This window comes from Leptodactylus fuscus, chromosome 6, assembly GCF_031893055.1.
Source record: "Leptodactylus fuscus isolate aLepFus1 chromosome 6, aLepFus1.hap2, whole genome shotgun sequence".
In the NCBI taxonomy this organism is placed as follows: Eukaryota; Metazoa; Chordata; class Amphibia; order Anura; family Leptodactylidae; genus Leptodactylus; species Leptodactylus fuscus.
In genome coordinates, this window is record NC_134270.1 from 3,431,211 (window position 1) to 3,446,655 (window position 15,445).

The window sequence follows — 15,445 nt, forward strand, 5'->3', positions numbered from 1 at the left end:
TAGTGTCCTCCTGATAACCAGCCATGATGTCCTTATTGTGGTCAGGTTATCTTCTCATACATGTAGTGTCCTCCTGATAACCAGCCATGATGTCCTTAGTGTGGTCATTCATACTGACATCCATAAGACACATCTGTAATAGGATCTATCGTTTACCTATTCTATCATCCCGCCCATATGGAAATCTAATCTAATCAATCAGTTCAGTTTTTCCATAAGGCGGTATTGAAAAATACAAGTCATCCCAACAAACACAAACACAAGCCCTCCTACGATTATGTCAACATAAGAAATAAGAAAAGTAATGGCGTCATGAACATGGAAAGAAAAACATACATCTTATTCTTAGGTACCAAACTAGGCCATGTCCTTGGGGTGTTGGATTGACACGTATGTTCTTATTCCTGTGTTGTTGGTTTGCGTGATCGCACTAGTCTATAGTCGTTACACTGAGCCTAGAAGGGGTTAATACGGGCATCTCCACCTGCTTTGTGGTTTTCTATACAGGAAGCCTCTCTGTGGTATATAACAATCATCTGAAAGCCATGGTGATGCGTATACCGGGCTGGCTCCGTCCTTCAGACGAAAAGATAAACCTTCCTGTTTTCAACAAGTTACATCAAGACATTACATCTCTCGAAGAGTCGTCAGCGCAGTGTCGCTCCTTGTACAGCCCGAGACGTCTGGGTAGAGACTGCTTTTTGGGTAAGCTGATGTTTGTTTTTTTTAAAAAAAAAAAAAAATAAATCTTTTTTAACCAATTCAGTACCGGACTATTTACTTTGGTCCAGGACCGGACACTTTTTTTTTTGTACATTTTTTTTTTTTTTTTGATAGTTAGAATTTTTTTTTCCTTTATGTTATTTAAATACATCTTGTGCCTTTTTTGGGGCTTTATTTTTTGGGTTATTTTTAATTTTTCCATGTTTTTTTAACGTAATATCTGAGAAAATGTCTGAAAGTGACGACTTTTCTGTGACAACCTTAGGTGCCCCTTATTGTTGTGTCGCCAGAACCTGTTATGGGGGGGGGGGGGGCTCGTAGTTGTGCGGGTTTTGTTTATATTTTCACTTTATTGATTTATTTTTCTGGTCATTAGATCTTTGAGGGCATTACTTTTTTTTTTTTGGGGAGGATTTTTCCCATGGCCGCCTTCCCTATGTGATGTAGTAACGGCCGACATCCTCATTTTATAGCTACAGCCTTGCAAGGACGTATAGATATGTTCTTACAGGGTCAGCAGACCCCCCTGATGTACAGTATAGCATCTATGGGCGGAACAGAATTTTAAGCCTTCTCAGGTTATGACTCTTTTCAATTCCAAAAAAACCAAACCATCCCCAAATGGTCTGACCCCCATTTATCAGAAGAACAGGGGACGGTACCATAGCTCCATTATGAACAGGGAACAAAAGCCTCCCCCTTCTCTTTGGGTGTAAGTGGTCAGATCCAAGCAATCTTCAAGTTATCCCCTATATACGGTAATACCCTTATACTACTGTATCAGTTGTTACAATTTTGGGTTCTACCAATTTTGTATATTTTTTGTATCCAGTGTTTGCCTAATAAAGAATGTTTTATTTTAACCCTTTAATGACTTCAGTTACTTTGTACCTTCATGTTCGGTAACTTTTTTCATTTTTTTTTTTTTATCTCCGCCTTGGAAAATTCATAACTTTATCATTTTTCTGTCTATATAGCCATGTGAGGGCTTATTTTTTATGTGATGAGTTGTACTTTCACTTTCCACCATTTCGGGGTACATATCATGTTTTGCTCTTATGAAATAACACACAATTCTATCATCATTTTTAGCGTGTTGCTCATATATAGACGACATGGCAGCTTTGTCCGGCGGGTCATTACGATTATGGCGATAGCGGATTTATATCTGTTTTATTATATTTTACAGTTTTTTATTAATTAAACGTCACTTTTTGAACATGAAGGATTTTCCCGGGATCTCCGTAGTCTGATACCTATAAGTTTTGTGCTGTAGTGGTGATGGAGATCTGTCGGGGCTCGGTATTTGTGGGACAGGCTGTGCTTTGTATTGGTAACAATGTTTGGGATGTAGCAATTTCTGATCACTTTTTAATGTTATTTTTTTGGGGAAAGCAAAAAGACCAAAATACATTAATATCTAAATTGCGGTATGCCAGGATCGCCATTGAACCGGGGGGTTATTACGCCTGAGTCGGAGTTACACAGCCAAGTTCTAGAATTACTATTACAACGCTGAACATTGACTATATACTCATTGCAAAGTAGTAGTACGGCGCAGAGCAGGAAGCGGTTAAAAATAGTGATTTTTAATTCATTTTTATGATTTTTTTTAAAAAAATATATATTTAAAAAAATACATTTGGGCTCATCACTTCCTAATATTGACCCCTGCATCGATCCAGACAGCAGGTTTTTTTTTATTTACCGCCTTCATGATTTGAGCCTGACTGCCGCTGCTGGGTAAATGAAGGAGTGTCGGATTTTTAGGATCGGTGAGGGTCACATAGGTCAGACGCTCAGTATGGGTGCCAGGATGTGATGGCGGATTTATTATAAGAGTCTAAAGAGGACCTTTCCTCTAAGAAATCCAGCTCTTTACATCAGTTACTAGTCGTCTCTCCACTGATTCCGGCACAGTCGTCATTTCTTCTTTAGCCCCCGCCATCCCTGAGCAATCACTGCTGTTAGTTTTGGTGCCTGATATACTGTTTAGGCTCTGCACTCAGGAGGGCGACAGCCTCAAAATCCTAATGATCTGCAAAGAGGAGAGGATCAAAATTCCTCCTGACATGTCCAACATGTGCGCGAACCTCATCATCAACTCCAAGAAACCTCTGACTGCTGTGGCCAACAAGGGATTTACCACCAAGTATGAAGTCTTGTTTGCCAGAGGGGTCACATACTTATTTCCTTCACTGTATTCTATTAGAGAGTGGCGCTGTTTATACACATACGTCTGTTTGATGACTTCTACCATTTCTACAGGTGCCACACGTGGAGTCGCAGGGTTTGGATCATGATTCTCTTCGCTTTGGTTTATATCTGTATTCTGCACCAAGCAATAGCGAGATCCTGTGTAAAAGGTAATGCCAAGTGGTACATGGGGCGGGGGGCGGGGCAATAAGACAAAGGCCATGGAAACTTTGGCTCATAGGGGAACATATTGAAGTGGTGGCAAGTAGGGGCAGTGGGGGGACCAGCAGTGGCCAATGGGGGCAGTGGGTCATTGAGAAATTTGTAGTTGTCTACTCTAGGGGTGTGGGTGGGGGGCTGGCGGGGTATATTCCAGAATGCCGCACTCCAGGGGGAGCACAAAGAAGGCACTTGTCCCTGATCAGACTTTTCAGGTCAGTAAACCAATCTTTGCCCTGGGTGATATCTAGAATTGAGAAGGAATAAATGGTAAAATCACTTCATAATTCAGTTACGAGTCCCAGGACGGGTGGAGTTGTGATCTGTAGATCTGGGTCTTTGGTGATTGGGTGACTAAACTTTTTATGATGCCCTGTGGGCTTAGGGTGAGGTCTGTGAAAGAGAAGGCATGGGGAGCAGTATGGTAAAAGAATGGGGGCATATTGAGCAGTCTGTGAGAGGGGTATAGGGAGCAGTCTGTGAGAGGGGTATAGGGAGCAGTCTGTGAGAGGGGTATAGGGAGCAGTCTGTGAGAGGGGTATAGGGAGCAGTCTGTGAGAGGGTTCTTAGGGAGAACTCTGTGAGAGGGGCTTATGGAATAGTCTGTGAGAGGGGTATAAAGAGAAGCAGTGGTGTAATTAGGAATGGCAGGGCCCCGTGGCAAACTTTTGACATGCCCCCCCCCCCCCCCCGCCGACCGACACTGACGCCGAAGACCTCGATCGACCCCCTCATACGCATTCCTGTGTGCTCTATTTTGCCCTATAGTGGCCCCTGCACACAGTATTATCCCCCATAGTGGCCCCTGCACACAGTATTATGTCCCATAGTGGCCCCTGCACACAGTATTATCCTCCATAGTGTCCCCTGCACACAGTATTATCCTCCATAGTGTCCCCTGCACACAGTATTACAGTATGTCCCATAGTGGCCCCTGCACACAGTATTATGTCCCATAGTGGCCCCTGCACACAGTATTATGCCCCATAGTGGCCCCTGCACACAGTATTATGCCCCATAGTGTCCCCTGCACATAGTATTACAGTATGTCCCATAGTGGCCCCTGCACACAGTATTATGTCCCATAGTGGCCCCTGCACACAGTATTATCCCCCATAGTGGCCCCTGAACACAGTATTATGTCCCATAGTGGCCCCTGAACACAGTATTATCCCCCATAGTGGCCCCTGCACACAGTATTATGTCCCATAGTGGCCCCTGAACACAGTATTATCCCCCATAGTGGCCCCTGCACACAGTATTATCCCCCATAGTGGCCCCTGCACACAGTATTATGCCCCATAGTGGCCCCTGCACACAGTATTATGCCCCATAGTGGCCCCTGCACACAGTATTATGCCCAATAGTGGCTCCTGCACACAGTATTATCCCCCATAGTGGCCCCTGCACACAGTATTATGCCCCATAGTGGCCCCTGCACACAGTATTATGCCCCATAGTGGCCCCTGCACACAGTATTATGTCCCACTGTGGACACCCATAAACAATTATTATTCTCTATATATCTTTTCAGACCCCAGAGTATAATAATGGGAAACCCAGGGGGAGAAAAACATTTTAAAAAAACTCTATTACTCACCTATCCCCCGCCTCCTACGCTATCATCCTCTGCTGTAGTCCATCTTCAAGGACATCAGACGTCACATGACCCGGGACGCAGGCTGGGGTCATGAGATGTCAGACGACTAGGCCTGAAGCCTGCCCGGATCGTGGAGAGATAAGTAACAGTGTTTTTATGGGGCGAGCTGTGGTGTTATTGGGGTGCCCTACAGACGCTCGGATGGATCTGCCCTATTACTTGCTCTGTTTTGTCTTTTAGGTAACAATGTACATGATGTGATTACCCAGAAACCTGCGGAGGTGGTGGCGAAGGTTGGAGATGAGATCAGCTTCAGCTGCAGTGTAGATAAGAGTTCCCGTGTCAGCCTATTACACGTCACCAATGATACAATTGAATTTCTGGCAATAAACAGCTCCGGCATCGTTGGGAAACCGGCGGCAAACTTCAACTTTAGCAGATTGGGAAATAATTTTACTATAACAATGTTAGTAAGAGATAAGTCAGACTCGGGGACCTACTACTGTGATGTCCTCCTGGAGGGACACCCGTCTGTCATCTGCGGAAACGGAACGTTTATCAAGATCCCACCGGACAACGGTAAGTTTACGTCCTGCCCTTGTCACACAAAATCAGCTGCAAATTCCTGAAATCTCAATGTCATATAAAGGTCGTAGCACTGATCGAGTCCTATAGCATCTCACTAAGGACAAGCACCCTATAAGATCCGTACATGTAATGCAGGAGGTAAGAAGAAGAGACAAACACGCAAAATACTAAAAAGTATAAAAAATATCAGATCAGATCAAGAGCACAAACCAAGAGATGTTATAGATGTATAAAATACAAAGATAGATAAGTATTTATTCAATGAACACACTGCATCGTGTGAACACAGTCATAACGCACAATAACTAGCACATAATAATATAATATTGTACAGAGCACCATGGGATTAATATAATAATGTACAGAGCACCATGGGATTAATATTATAATGTACAGAGCACCATGGGATTAATATAATAATGTACAGAGCACCATGGGATTAATATAATAATGTACAGCACCATGGGATTAATATAATAATGTACAGAGCACCATGGAATTAATATAATAATGTACAGAGCATCATGGAATTAATATAATAATGTACAGAGCACCATGTGATTAATATAATAATGTACAGAGCACCATGGGATTAATATAATAATGTACAGAGCACCATGGGATTAATATAATAATGTACAGAGCACCATGGGATTAAAATAATAATGTACAGAACACCATGGGATTAATATAATAATGTACAGCACCATGGGATTAATATAATAATGTAAAGAGCACCATGGAATTAATATAATAATGTACAGAGCACCATGGAATTAATATAATAATGTACAGAGCACCATGGGATTAATATTATAATGTACAGAGCACCATGGGATTAATATAATAATGTACAGAGCATCATGGAATTAATATAATAATGTACAGAGCACCATGTGATTAATATAATAATGTACAGCACCATGGGAATAATATAATAATGTACAGAGCACCATGGAATTAATATAATAATGTACAGAGCACCATGGGATTAATATAATAATGTACAGAGCACCATGGGATTAATATAATAATGTATAGAGCACCATGGAATTAATATAATAATGTACAGCACCATGGGATTAATATAATAATGTACAGAGCACCATGGGATTAATATAATAATGTACAGAGCACCATGGGAATAATATAATAATGTACAGAGCACCATGGGATTAATATTATAATGTACAGAGCATCATGGGATTAATATAATAATGTACAGCACCATGAGATTAATATAATAATGTACAGCACCATGGGATTAATATAATAATGTACAGAGCACCATGGGATTAATATAATAATGTACAGAGCACCATGGAATTAATATAATAATGTACAGAGCACCATGGAATTAATATAATAATGTACAGAGCACCATGGGATTAATATAATAATGTACAGCACCATGGGAATAATATAATAATGTACAGAGCACGATGGGATTAATATAATAATGTACAGAGCACCATGGGAATAATATAATAATGTACAGAGCACCATGGGATTAATATTATAATGTACAGAGCACCATGGGATTAAAATAATAATGTACAGCATCATGGGATTAATATAATAATGTACAGAGCACCATGGGAATAATATAATAATGTACAGAGCACCATGGAATTAATATAATAATGTACAGCACCATGGGATTAATATAATAAAGTACAGAGCACCATGGGAATAATATAATAATGTACAGAGCACCATGGGATTAATATAATAATGTACAGAGCACCATGGAATTAATATAATAATGTACAGCACCATGGGATTAATATAATAATGTACAGAGCACCATGGGATTAATATAATAATGTACAGAGCACCATGGGAATAATATAATAATGTACAGAGCACCATGGGATTAATATTATAATGTACAGAGCACCATGGGATTAAAATAATAATGTACAGCATCATGGGATTAATATAATAATGTACAGAGCACCATGGGAATAATATAATAATGTACAGAGCACCATGGGATAAATATAATAATGTACAGCACCATGGGAATAATATAATAAAGTACAGAGCACCATGGGAATAATATAATAATGTACAGAGCACCATGGGATTAATATAATAATGTACAGAGCACCATGGGATTAATATAATAATGTGCAGAGCACCATGGGATTAATATAATAATGTACAGAGCACCATGGGATTAATATAATAATGTACAGAGCACTATGGGATTAATATAATAATGTACTGCACCATGGGATTAATATAATAATGTACAGAGCACCATGGGATTAATATAATAATGTACAGAGCACCATGGGATTAATATAATAATGTACAGAGCACCATGGGATTAATATAATAATGTACAGAGCACCATGGGATTAATATAATAATGTACAGAGCACCATGGGATTAATATAATAATGTACAGAGCACCATGGAATTAATATAATAATGTACAGAGCACCATGGGATTAATATAATAATGTACAGCACCATGGGAATAATATAATAAAGTACAGAGCACCATGGGAATAATATAATAATGTACAGAGCACCATGGGATTAATATAATAATGTACAGAGCACCATGGGATTAATATAATAATGTACAGAGCACCATGGGATTAATATAATAATGTACAGAGCACCATGGGATTAATATAATAATGTACAGAGCACTATGGGATTAATATAATAATGTACTGCACCATGGGATTAATATAATAATGTACAGAGCACCATGGGATTAATATAATAATGTACAGAGCACCATGGGATTAATATAATAATGTACAGAGCACCATGGGATTAATATAATAATGTACAGAGCACCATGGGATTAATATAATAATGTACAGAGCACCATGGGATTAATATAATAATGTACAGAGCACCATGGGATTAATATAATAATGTACAGAGCACCATGGGATTAAAATAATAATGTACAGAACACCATGGGATTAATATAATAATGTACAGCACCATGGGATTAATATAATAATGTACAGAGCACCATGGAATTAATATAATAATGTACAGAGCACCATGGAATTAATATAATAATGTACAGAGCACCATGGGATTAATATTATAATGTACAGAACACCATGGGATTAATATAATAATGTACAGAGCATCATGGAATTAATATAATAATGTACAGAGCACCATGTGATTAATATAATAATGTACAGCACCATGGGAATAATATAATAATGTACAGAGCACCATGGAATTAATATAATAATGTACAGAGCACCATGGGATTAATATAATAATGTACAGAGCACCATGGGATTAATATAATAATGTATAGAGCACCATGGAATTAATATAATAATGTACAGCACCATGGGATTAATATAATAATGTACAGAGCACCATGGGATTAATATAATAATGTACAGAGCACCATGGGAATAATATAATAATGTACAGAGCACCATGGGATTAATATTATAATGTACAGAGCATCATGGGATTAATATAATAATGTACAGCACCATGAGATTAATATAATAATGTACAGCACCACGGGATTAATATAATAATGTACAGAGCACCATGGGATTAATATAATAATGTACAGAGCACCATGGAATTAATATAATAATGTACAGAGCACCATGGAATTAATATAATAATGTACAGAGCACCATGGGATTAATATAATAATGTACAGCACCATGGGAATAATATAATAATGTACAGAGCACGATGGGATTAATATAATAATGTACAGAGCACCATGGGAATAATATAATAATGTACAGAGCACCATGGGATTAATATTATAATGTACAGAGCACCATGGGATTAAAATAATAATGTACAGCATCATGGGATTAATATAATAATGTACAGAGCACCATGGGAATAATATAATAATGTACAGAGCACCATGGAATTAATATAATAATGTACAGCACCATGGGATTAATATAATAAAGTACAGAGCACCATGGGAATAATATAATAATGTACAGAGCACCATGGGATTAATATAATAATGTACAGAGCACCATGGAATTAATATAATAATGTACAGCACCATGGGATTAATATAATAATGTACAGAGCACCATGGGATTAATATAATAATGTACAGAGCACCATGGGAATAATATAATAATGTACAGAGCACCATGGGATTAATATTATAATGTACAGAGCACCATGGGATTAAAATAATAATGTACAGCATCATGGGATTAATATAATAATGTACAGAGCACCATGGGAATAATATAATAATGTACAGAGCACCATGGGATAAATATAATAATGTACAGCACCATGGAAATAATATAATAAAGTACAGAGCACCATGGGAATAATATAATAATGTACAGAGCACCATGGGATTAATATAATAATGTACAGAGCACCATGGGATTAATATAATAATGTACAGAGCACCATGGGATTAATATAATAATGTACAGAGCACCATGGGATTAATATAATAATGTACAGAGCACTATGGGATTAATATAATAATGTACTGCACCATGGGATTAATATAATAATGTACAGAGCACCATGGGATTAATATAATAATGTACAGAGCACCATGGGATTAATATAATAATGTACAGAGCACCATGGGATTAATATAATAATGTACAGAGCACCATGGGATTAATATAATAATGTACAGAGAACCATGGGATTAATATAATAATGTACAGAGCACCATGGAATTAATATAATAATGTACAGAGCACCATGGGATTAATATAATAATGTACAGAGCACCATGGGAATAATATAATAAAGTACAGAGCACCATGGGAATAATATAATAATGTACAGAGCACCATGGGATTAATATAATAATGTACAGAGCACCATAGGATTAATATAATAATGTACAGAGCACCATGGGATTAATATAATAATGTACAGAGCACCATGGGATTAATATAATAATGTACAGAGCACTATGGGATTAATATAATAATGTACTGCACCATGGGATTAATATAATAATGTACAGAGCACCATGGGATTAATATAATAATGTACAGAGCACCATGGGATTAATATAATAATGTACAGAGCACCATGGGATTAATATAATAATGTACAGAGCACCATGGGATTAATATAATAATGTACAGAGCACCATGGGATTAATATAATAATGTACAGAGCACCATGGGATTAATATAATAATGTACAGAGCACCATGGGATTAAAATAATAATGTACAGAACACCATGGGATTAATATAATAATGTACAGCACCATGGGATTAATATAATAATGTACAGAGCACCATGGAATTAATATAATAATGTACAGAGCACCATGGAATTAATATAATAATGTACAGAGCACCATGGGATTAATATTATAATGTACAGAGCACCATGGGATTAATATAATAATGTACAGAGCATCATGGAATTAATATAATAATGTACAGAGCACCATGTGATTAATATAATAATGTACAGCACCATGGGAATAATATAATAATGTACAGAGCACCATGGAATTAATATAATAATGTACAGAGCACCATGGGATTAATATAATAATGTACAGAGCACCATGGGATTAATATAATAATGTATAGAGCACCATGGAATTAATATAATAATGTACAGCACCATGGGATTAATATAATAATGTACAGAGCACCATGGGATTAATATAATAATGTACAGAGCACCATGGGAATAATATAATAATGTACAGAGCACCATGGGATTAATATTATAATGTACAGAGCATCATGGGATTAATATAATAATGTACAGCACCATGAGATTAATATAATAATGTACAGCACCATGGGATTAATATAATAATGTACAGAGCACCATGGGATTAATATAATAATGTACAGAGCACCATGGAATTAATATAATAATGTACAGAGCACCATGGAATTAATATAATAATGTACAGAGCACCATGGGATTAATATAATAATGTACAGCACCATGGGATTAATATAATAATGTACAGCACCATGGGAATAATATAATAATGTACAGAGCACGATGGGATTAATATAATAATGTACAGAGCACCATGGGAATAATATAATAATGTACAGAGCACCATGGGATTAATATTATAATGTACAGAGCACCATGGGATTAAAATAATAATGTACAGCATCATGGGATTAATATAATAATGTACAGAGCACCATGGGAATAATATAATAATGTACAGAGCACCATGGAATTAATATAATAATGTACAGCACCATGGGATTAATATAATAAAGTACAGAGCACCATGGGAATAATATAATAATGTACAGAGCACCATGGGATTAATATAATAATGTACAGAGCACCATGGAATTAATATAATAATGTACAGCACCATGGGATTAATATAATAATGTACAGAGCACCATGGGATTAATATAATAATGTACAGAGCACCATGGGAATAATATAATAATGTACAGAGCACCATGGGATTAATATTATAATGTACAGAGCACCATGGGATTAAAATAATAATGTACAGCATCATGGGATTAATATAATAATGTACAGAGCACCATGGGAATAATATAATAATGTACAGAGCACCATGGGATAAATATAATAATGTACAGCACCATGGAAATAATATAATAAAGTACAGAGCACCATGGGAATAATATAATAATGTACAGAGCACCATGGGATTAATATAATAATGTACAGAGCACCATGGGATTAATATAATAATGTACAGAGCACCATGGGATTAATATAATAATGTACAGAGCACCATGGGATTAATATAATAATGTACAGAGCACTATGGGATTAATATAATAATGTACTGCACCATGGGATTAATATAATAATGTACAGAGCACCATGGGATTAATATAATAATGTACAGAGCACCATGGGATTAATATAATAATGTACAGAGCACCATGGGATTAATATAATAATGTACAGAGCACCATGGGATTAATATAATAATATACAGAGCACCATGGGATTAATATAATAATGTACAGAGCACCATGGAATTAATATAATAATGTACAGAGCACCATGGGATTAATATAATAATGTACAGCACCATGGGAATAATATAATAAAGTACAGAGCACCATGGGAATAATATAATAATGTACAGAGCACCATGGGATTAATATAATAATGTACAGAGCACCATGGGATTAATATAATAATGTACAGAGCACCATGGGATTAATATAATAATGTACAGAGCACCATGGGATTAATATAATAATGTACAGAGCACTATGGGATTAATATAATAATGTACTGCACCATGGGATTAATATAATAATGTACAGAGCACCATGGGATTAATATAATAATGTACAGAGCACCATGGGATTAATATAATAATGTACAGAGCACCATGGGATTAATATAATAATGTACAGAGCACCATGGGATTAATATAATAATGTACAGAGCACCATGGGATTAATATAATAATGTACAGAGCACCATGGAATTAATGGTGCTATATAACTAAATAAATAATAATAATAATAATAATAATAATAATAATAATAATAATAATTTGTGATCTTGATCTGAATCCCATGATGGTATTTTTTATACAATTTATATTTAATACAATTTTATATTTTTGATGTTTTTTAGTATTTTGTCTCATCTTCTTATCTCAGGTATTGTTTTTTAGAATTTTCTGCATGCCAAATTCAGCATTAAATCCCCTTAAGTTCTCTTTACACCTTGTTTCTTTCCAGACATGTATCTGGATGGAAGGCTATGATGCATACATGTGTATAGGGGTACAATGGTCTACGGTGCCCATAAGGTCCCACTACAAAAAACTAAATAAAAATAATAGGTGTACAGCATGGGCTACAGATGTTACTGTATACCTCGTATATACCAGACTACTAGGTAAGAAGGAGGTCGGAGATGATTATGTTTTTGTCTCTGGTTCCCTTGACAGGCTCTCTTTCTCCCGGTGCCTTGGTTGGGATTATTATTGCTATTATTGTGATTGTGATCGTTCTCGTACTTGTCTGCAAATGGGTGAGTATGAATTTTTATTTCTTATGCCGTAACGTATCTGATCTATTCTCCATCACAATATAATTACAAACCAATAATATACATAGGTAGGAGGTGACAGAGACAACATGGTGCGGCATCAATTGGCAATCTGCCCTGTCAGACGGTGGGCCAGTGACAGAGCAGCCTCACTTCAGAAAATCACTTTAGTTGCATTGTGTTGGTCAAAGTCTGTGAAAAAAAGGACCATGGGGCGCAGTCTGCATTAAAGGGATCCTATCATTAAAATGAATTTTTTTTCTGACTAACACGTCGGAATAGCCTTAAGAAAGACTATTCTTCTCCTACCTTTTAGATGTCTTCTCCGCGCCGCCGTTTGGTAGAAATCCCGATTTTCTTCGGTATGCAAATGAGTTCTCTCGCAGCACTGGGGGCGGGCCGCAGCGCTCAAACAGCACTGGGGGCGTTGCCCAATGCTGTGAGAGAACTCTCCAGCGCTGCCTCCATCTTCTTCTGGAACGGCCTCTTCATGCATCTTCTTCCGGCACTGATGGACTGTAGATGGTATCTAAGGGGTGAATTGTTAGGATCAGAGCTTGCTGTGTGTTATAGCTGACACCCCCTGCAGATATTGGAGCTGCGCCTTCACAATACTCTGCATGATTTAGTTCGGAGCGCTTCCCACCATGATATCAATGGTGTGGGGTGTGACCAACTAAAGCAACATTTGCACCACCCGCTCCTTGCACACCTCTGTTCCTTAGTGTTATGAGTAGGGGGCTCAGTAGTTAGCAGGGTCGCCTTTGCACCTCTGGGATCCAGGGTGCCAGGGACCAATATATACGGGACTAAATTCCCTATAACGCACTGCAGTATATATACTGTGTCAGCTACAATCCTCAATATTAAAATTGCAATTGCAAGAAAGAAGAATTTTGAATTTTTCCGTATTGTTATATTTTTTTTAAAAATCTTTTGCTTCCTTTCCTCTTCAGTACAGGAAAAGGTCGTCACGCTGAAAATCTCCTGGAAGAAGGTGGAGACGCAGGACCCAAACCCCAGTCATGGACCATATACGCTCCTCCTCAGTGCCCTGTATTGGGCCTTGAGATCGAGCCTTGGAATTATTTTTTTTAGCAATGTTAAATTGTTTATTTCGGATGGTCACATTCTGCGGTTTTATCCAGGTCTACTGACCTCCATTGATATCTGTATATACAGTCATGTGACCTTGACTAAGGACCCCACCTTAAAGGGGTATTCCAAGCAAAAAATGTGTTTTTTTTTTATTAAAATGTCTGTTCGTGCTATTAATGGGTTAAAAGGAGTCTATCATTGGCTCGATAGTACAATGCCATATAGCCCCCATATTGCAGCGTATAAGATGCACATGAAATAAATATATATATATAATGTACACCGTACCTTTAAGTGTGTTCTCTGCAGATAGCATGTGACTCTGGAAAAGAAGACAACCCATAGAAGAAAACAGTCCAGAACCGAGAACAGTCCACAAAGGGTCCTTCTGTGGTTATGTATGGTGGTAGGATGTCTTAAACAAAAGTGGGTTTTGACTTCTAAAAGTGATTTGTTGCTTTTCATTTTTCCTACTGCATGGTATGGTGCATACGCCTGGTGCCCGGGACTATGTAGATGGTGGCATAACATTTGTATCTGTGCGGGGTGAGATTTATATTGAATTTACAATTAAAGGGTAATTGTAAGGCTAAGTAAGTGAAAATAGATTATTCCACATCAGACACCCCAGCAGTGGGCCCCTGAGCTGGGAGGGCCCCCAGTGCATCCTGGTATGGCACAGCACACTCATTGTACTTTATGCAGCATCTGCAGATCATCAGCCAGACTGCCATCAGTATAATATACCGGGTAGATTATTTAAGAAAATACTCAGTATATTTTTATATACTGCAGTTACACTGGGTGGCCGAGATGACATCTAGCTGTAGACAGAGTCAGCCCTCCCAGCATCCTCCCTCCTAGTATTATTCCACCCAGGATCCCTCCTCCCAGTTTCCCTGCTCCCAGTATCTTTGCTTCCCGTATCCCTGCTCCCAGACTCCCTCTTCCCAGGATGCCTACTGCTCCCAATATTCTTCCTCCCAGTATCTCTCCT

General features: G+C 37.6%; 1 gene segment (V, D, J or C); it reads left to right on the forward strand.

Moving 5' to 3' along the window:
• Positions 1-659: 659 nt before the first annotated feature.
• On the forward strand, positions 660-14,330 carry LOC142209921 (Ig kappa chain V-IV region S107B-like). The segment is given in 5 exon segments: positions 660-705; positions 2,992-3,089; positions 4,979-5,317; positions 13,250-13,332; positions 14,307-14,330. Coding segments are annotated over 4 exon segments (513 nt in total).
• The last annotated feature ends 1,115 nt before the right edge of the window (positions 14,331-15,445 follow it).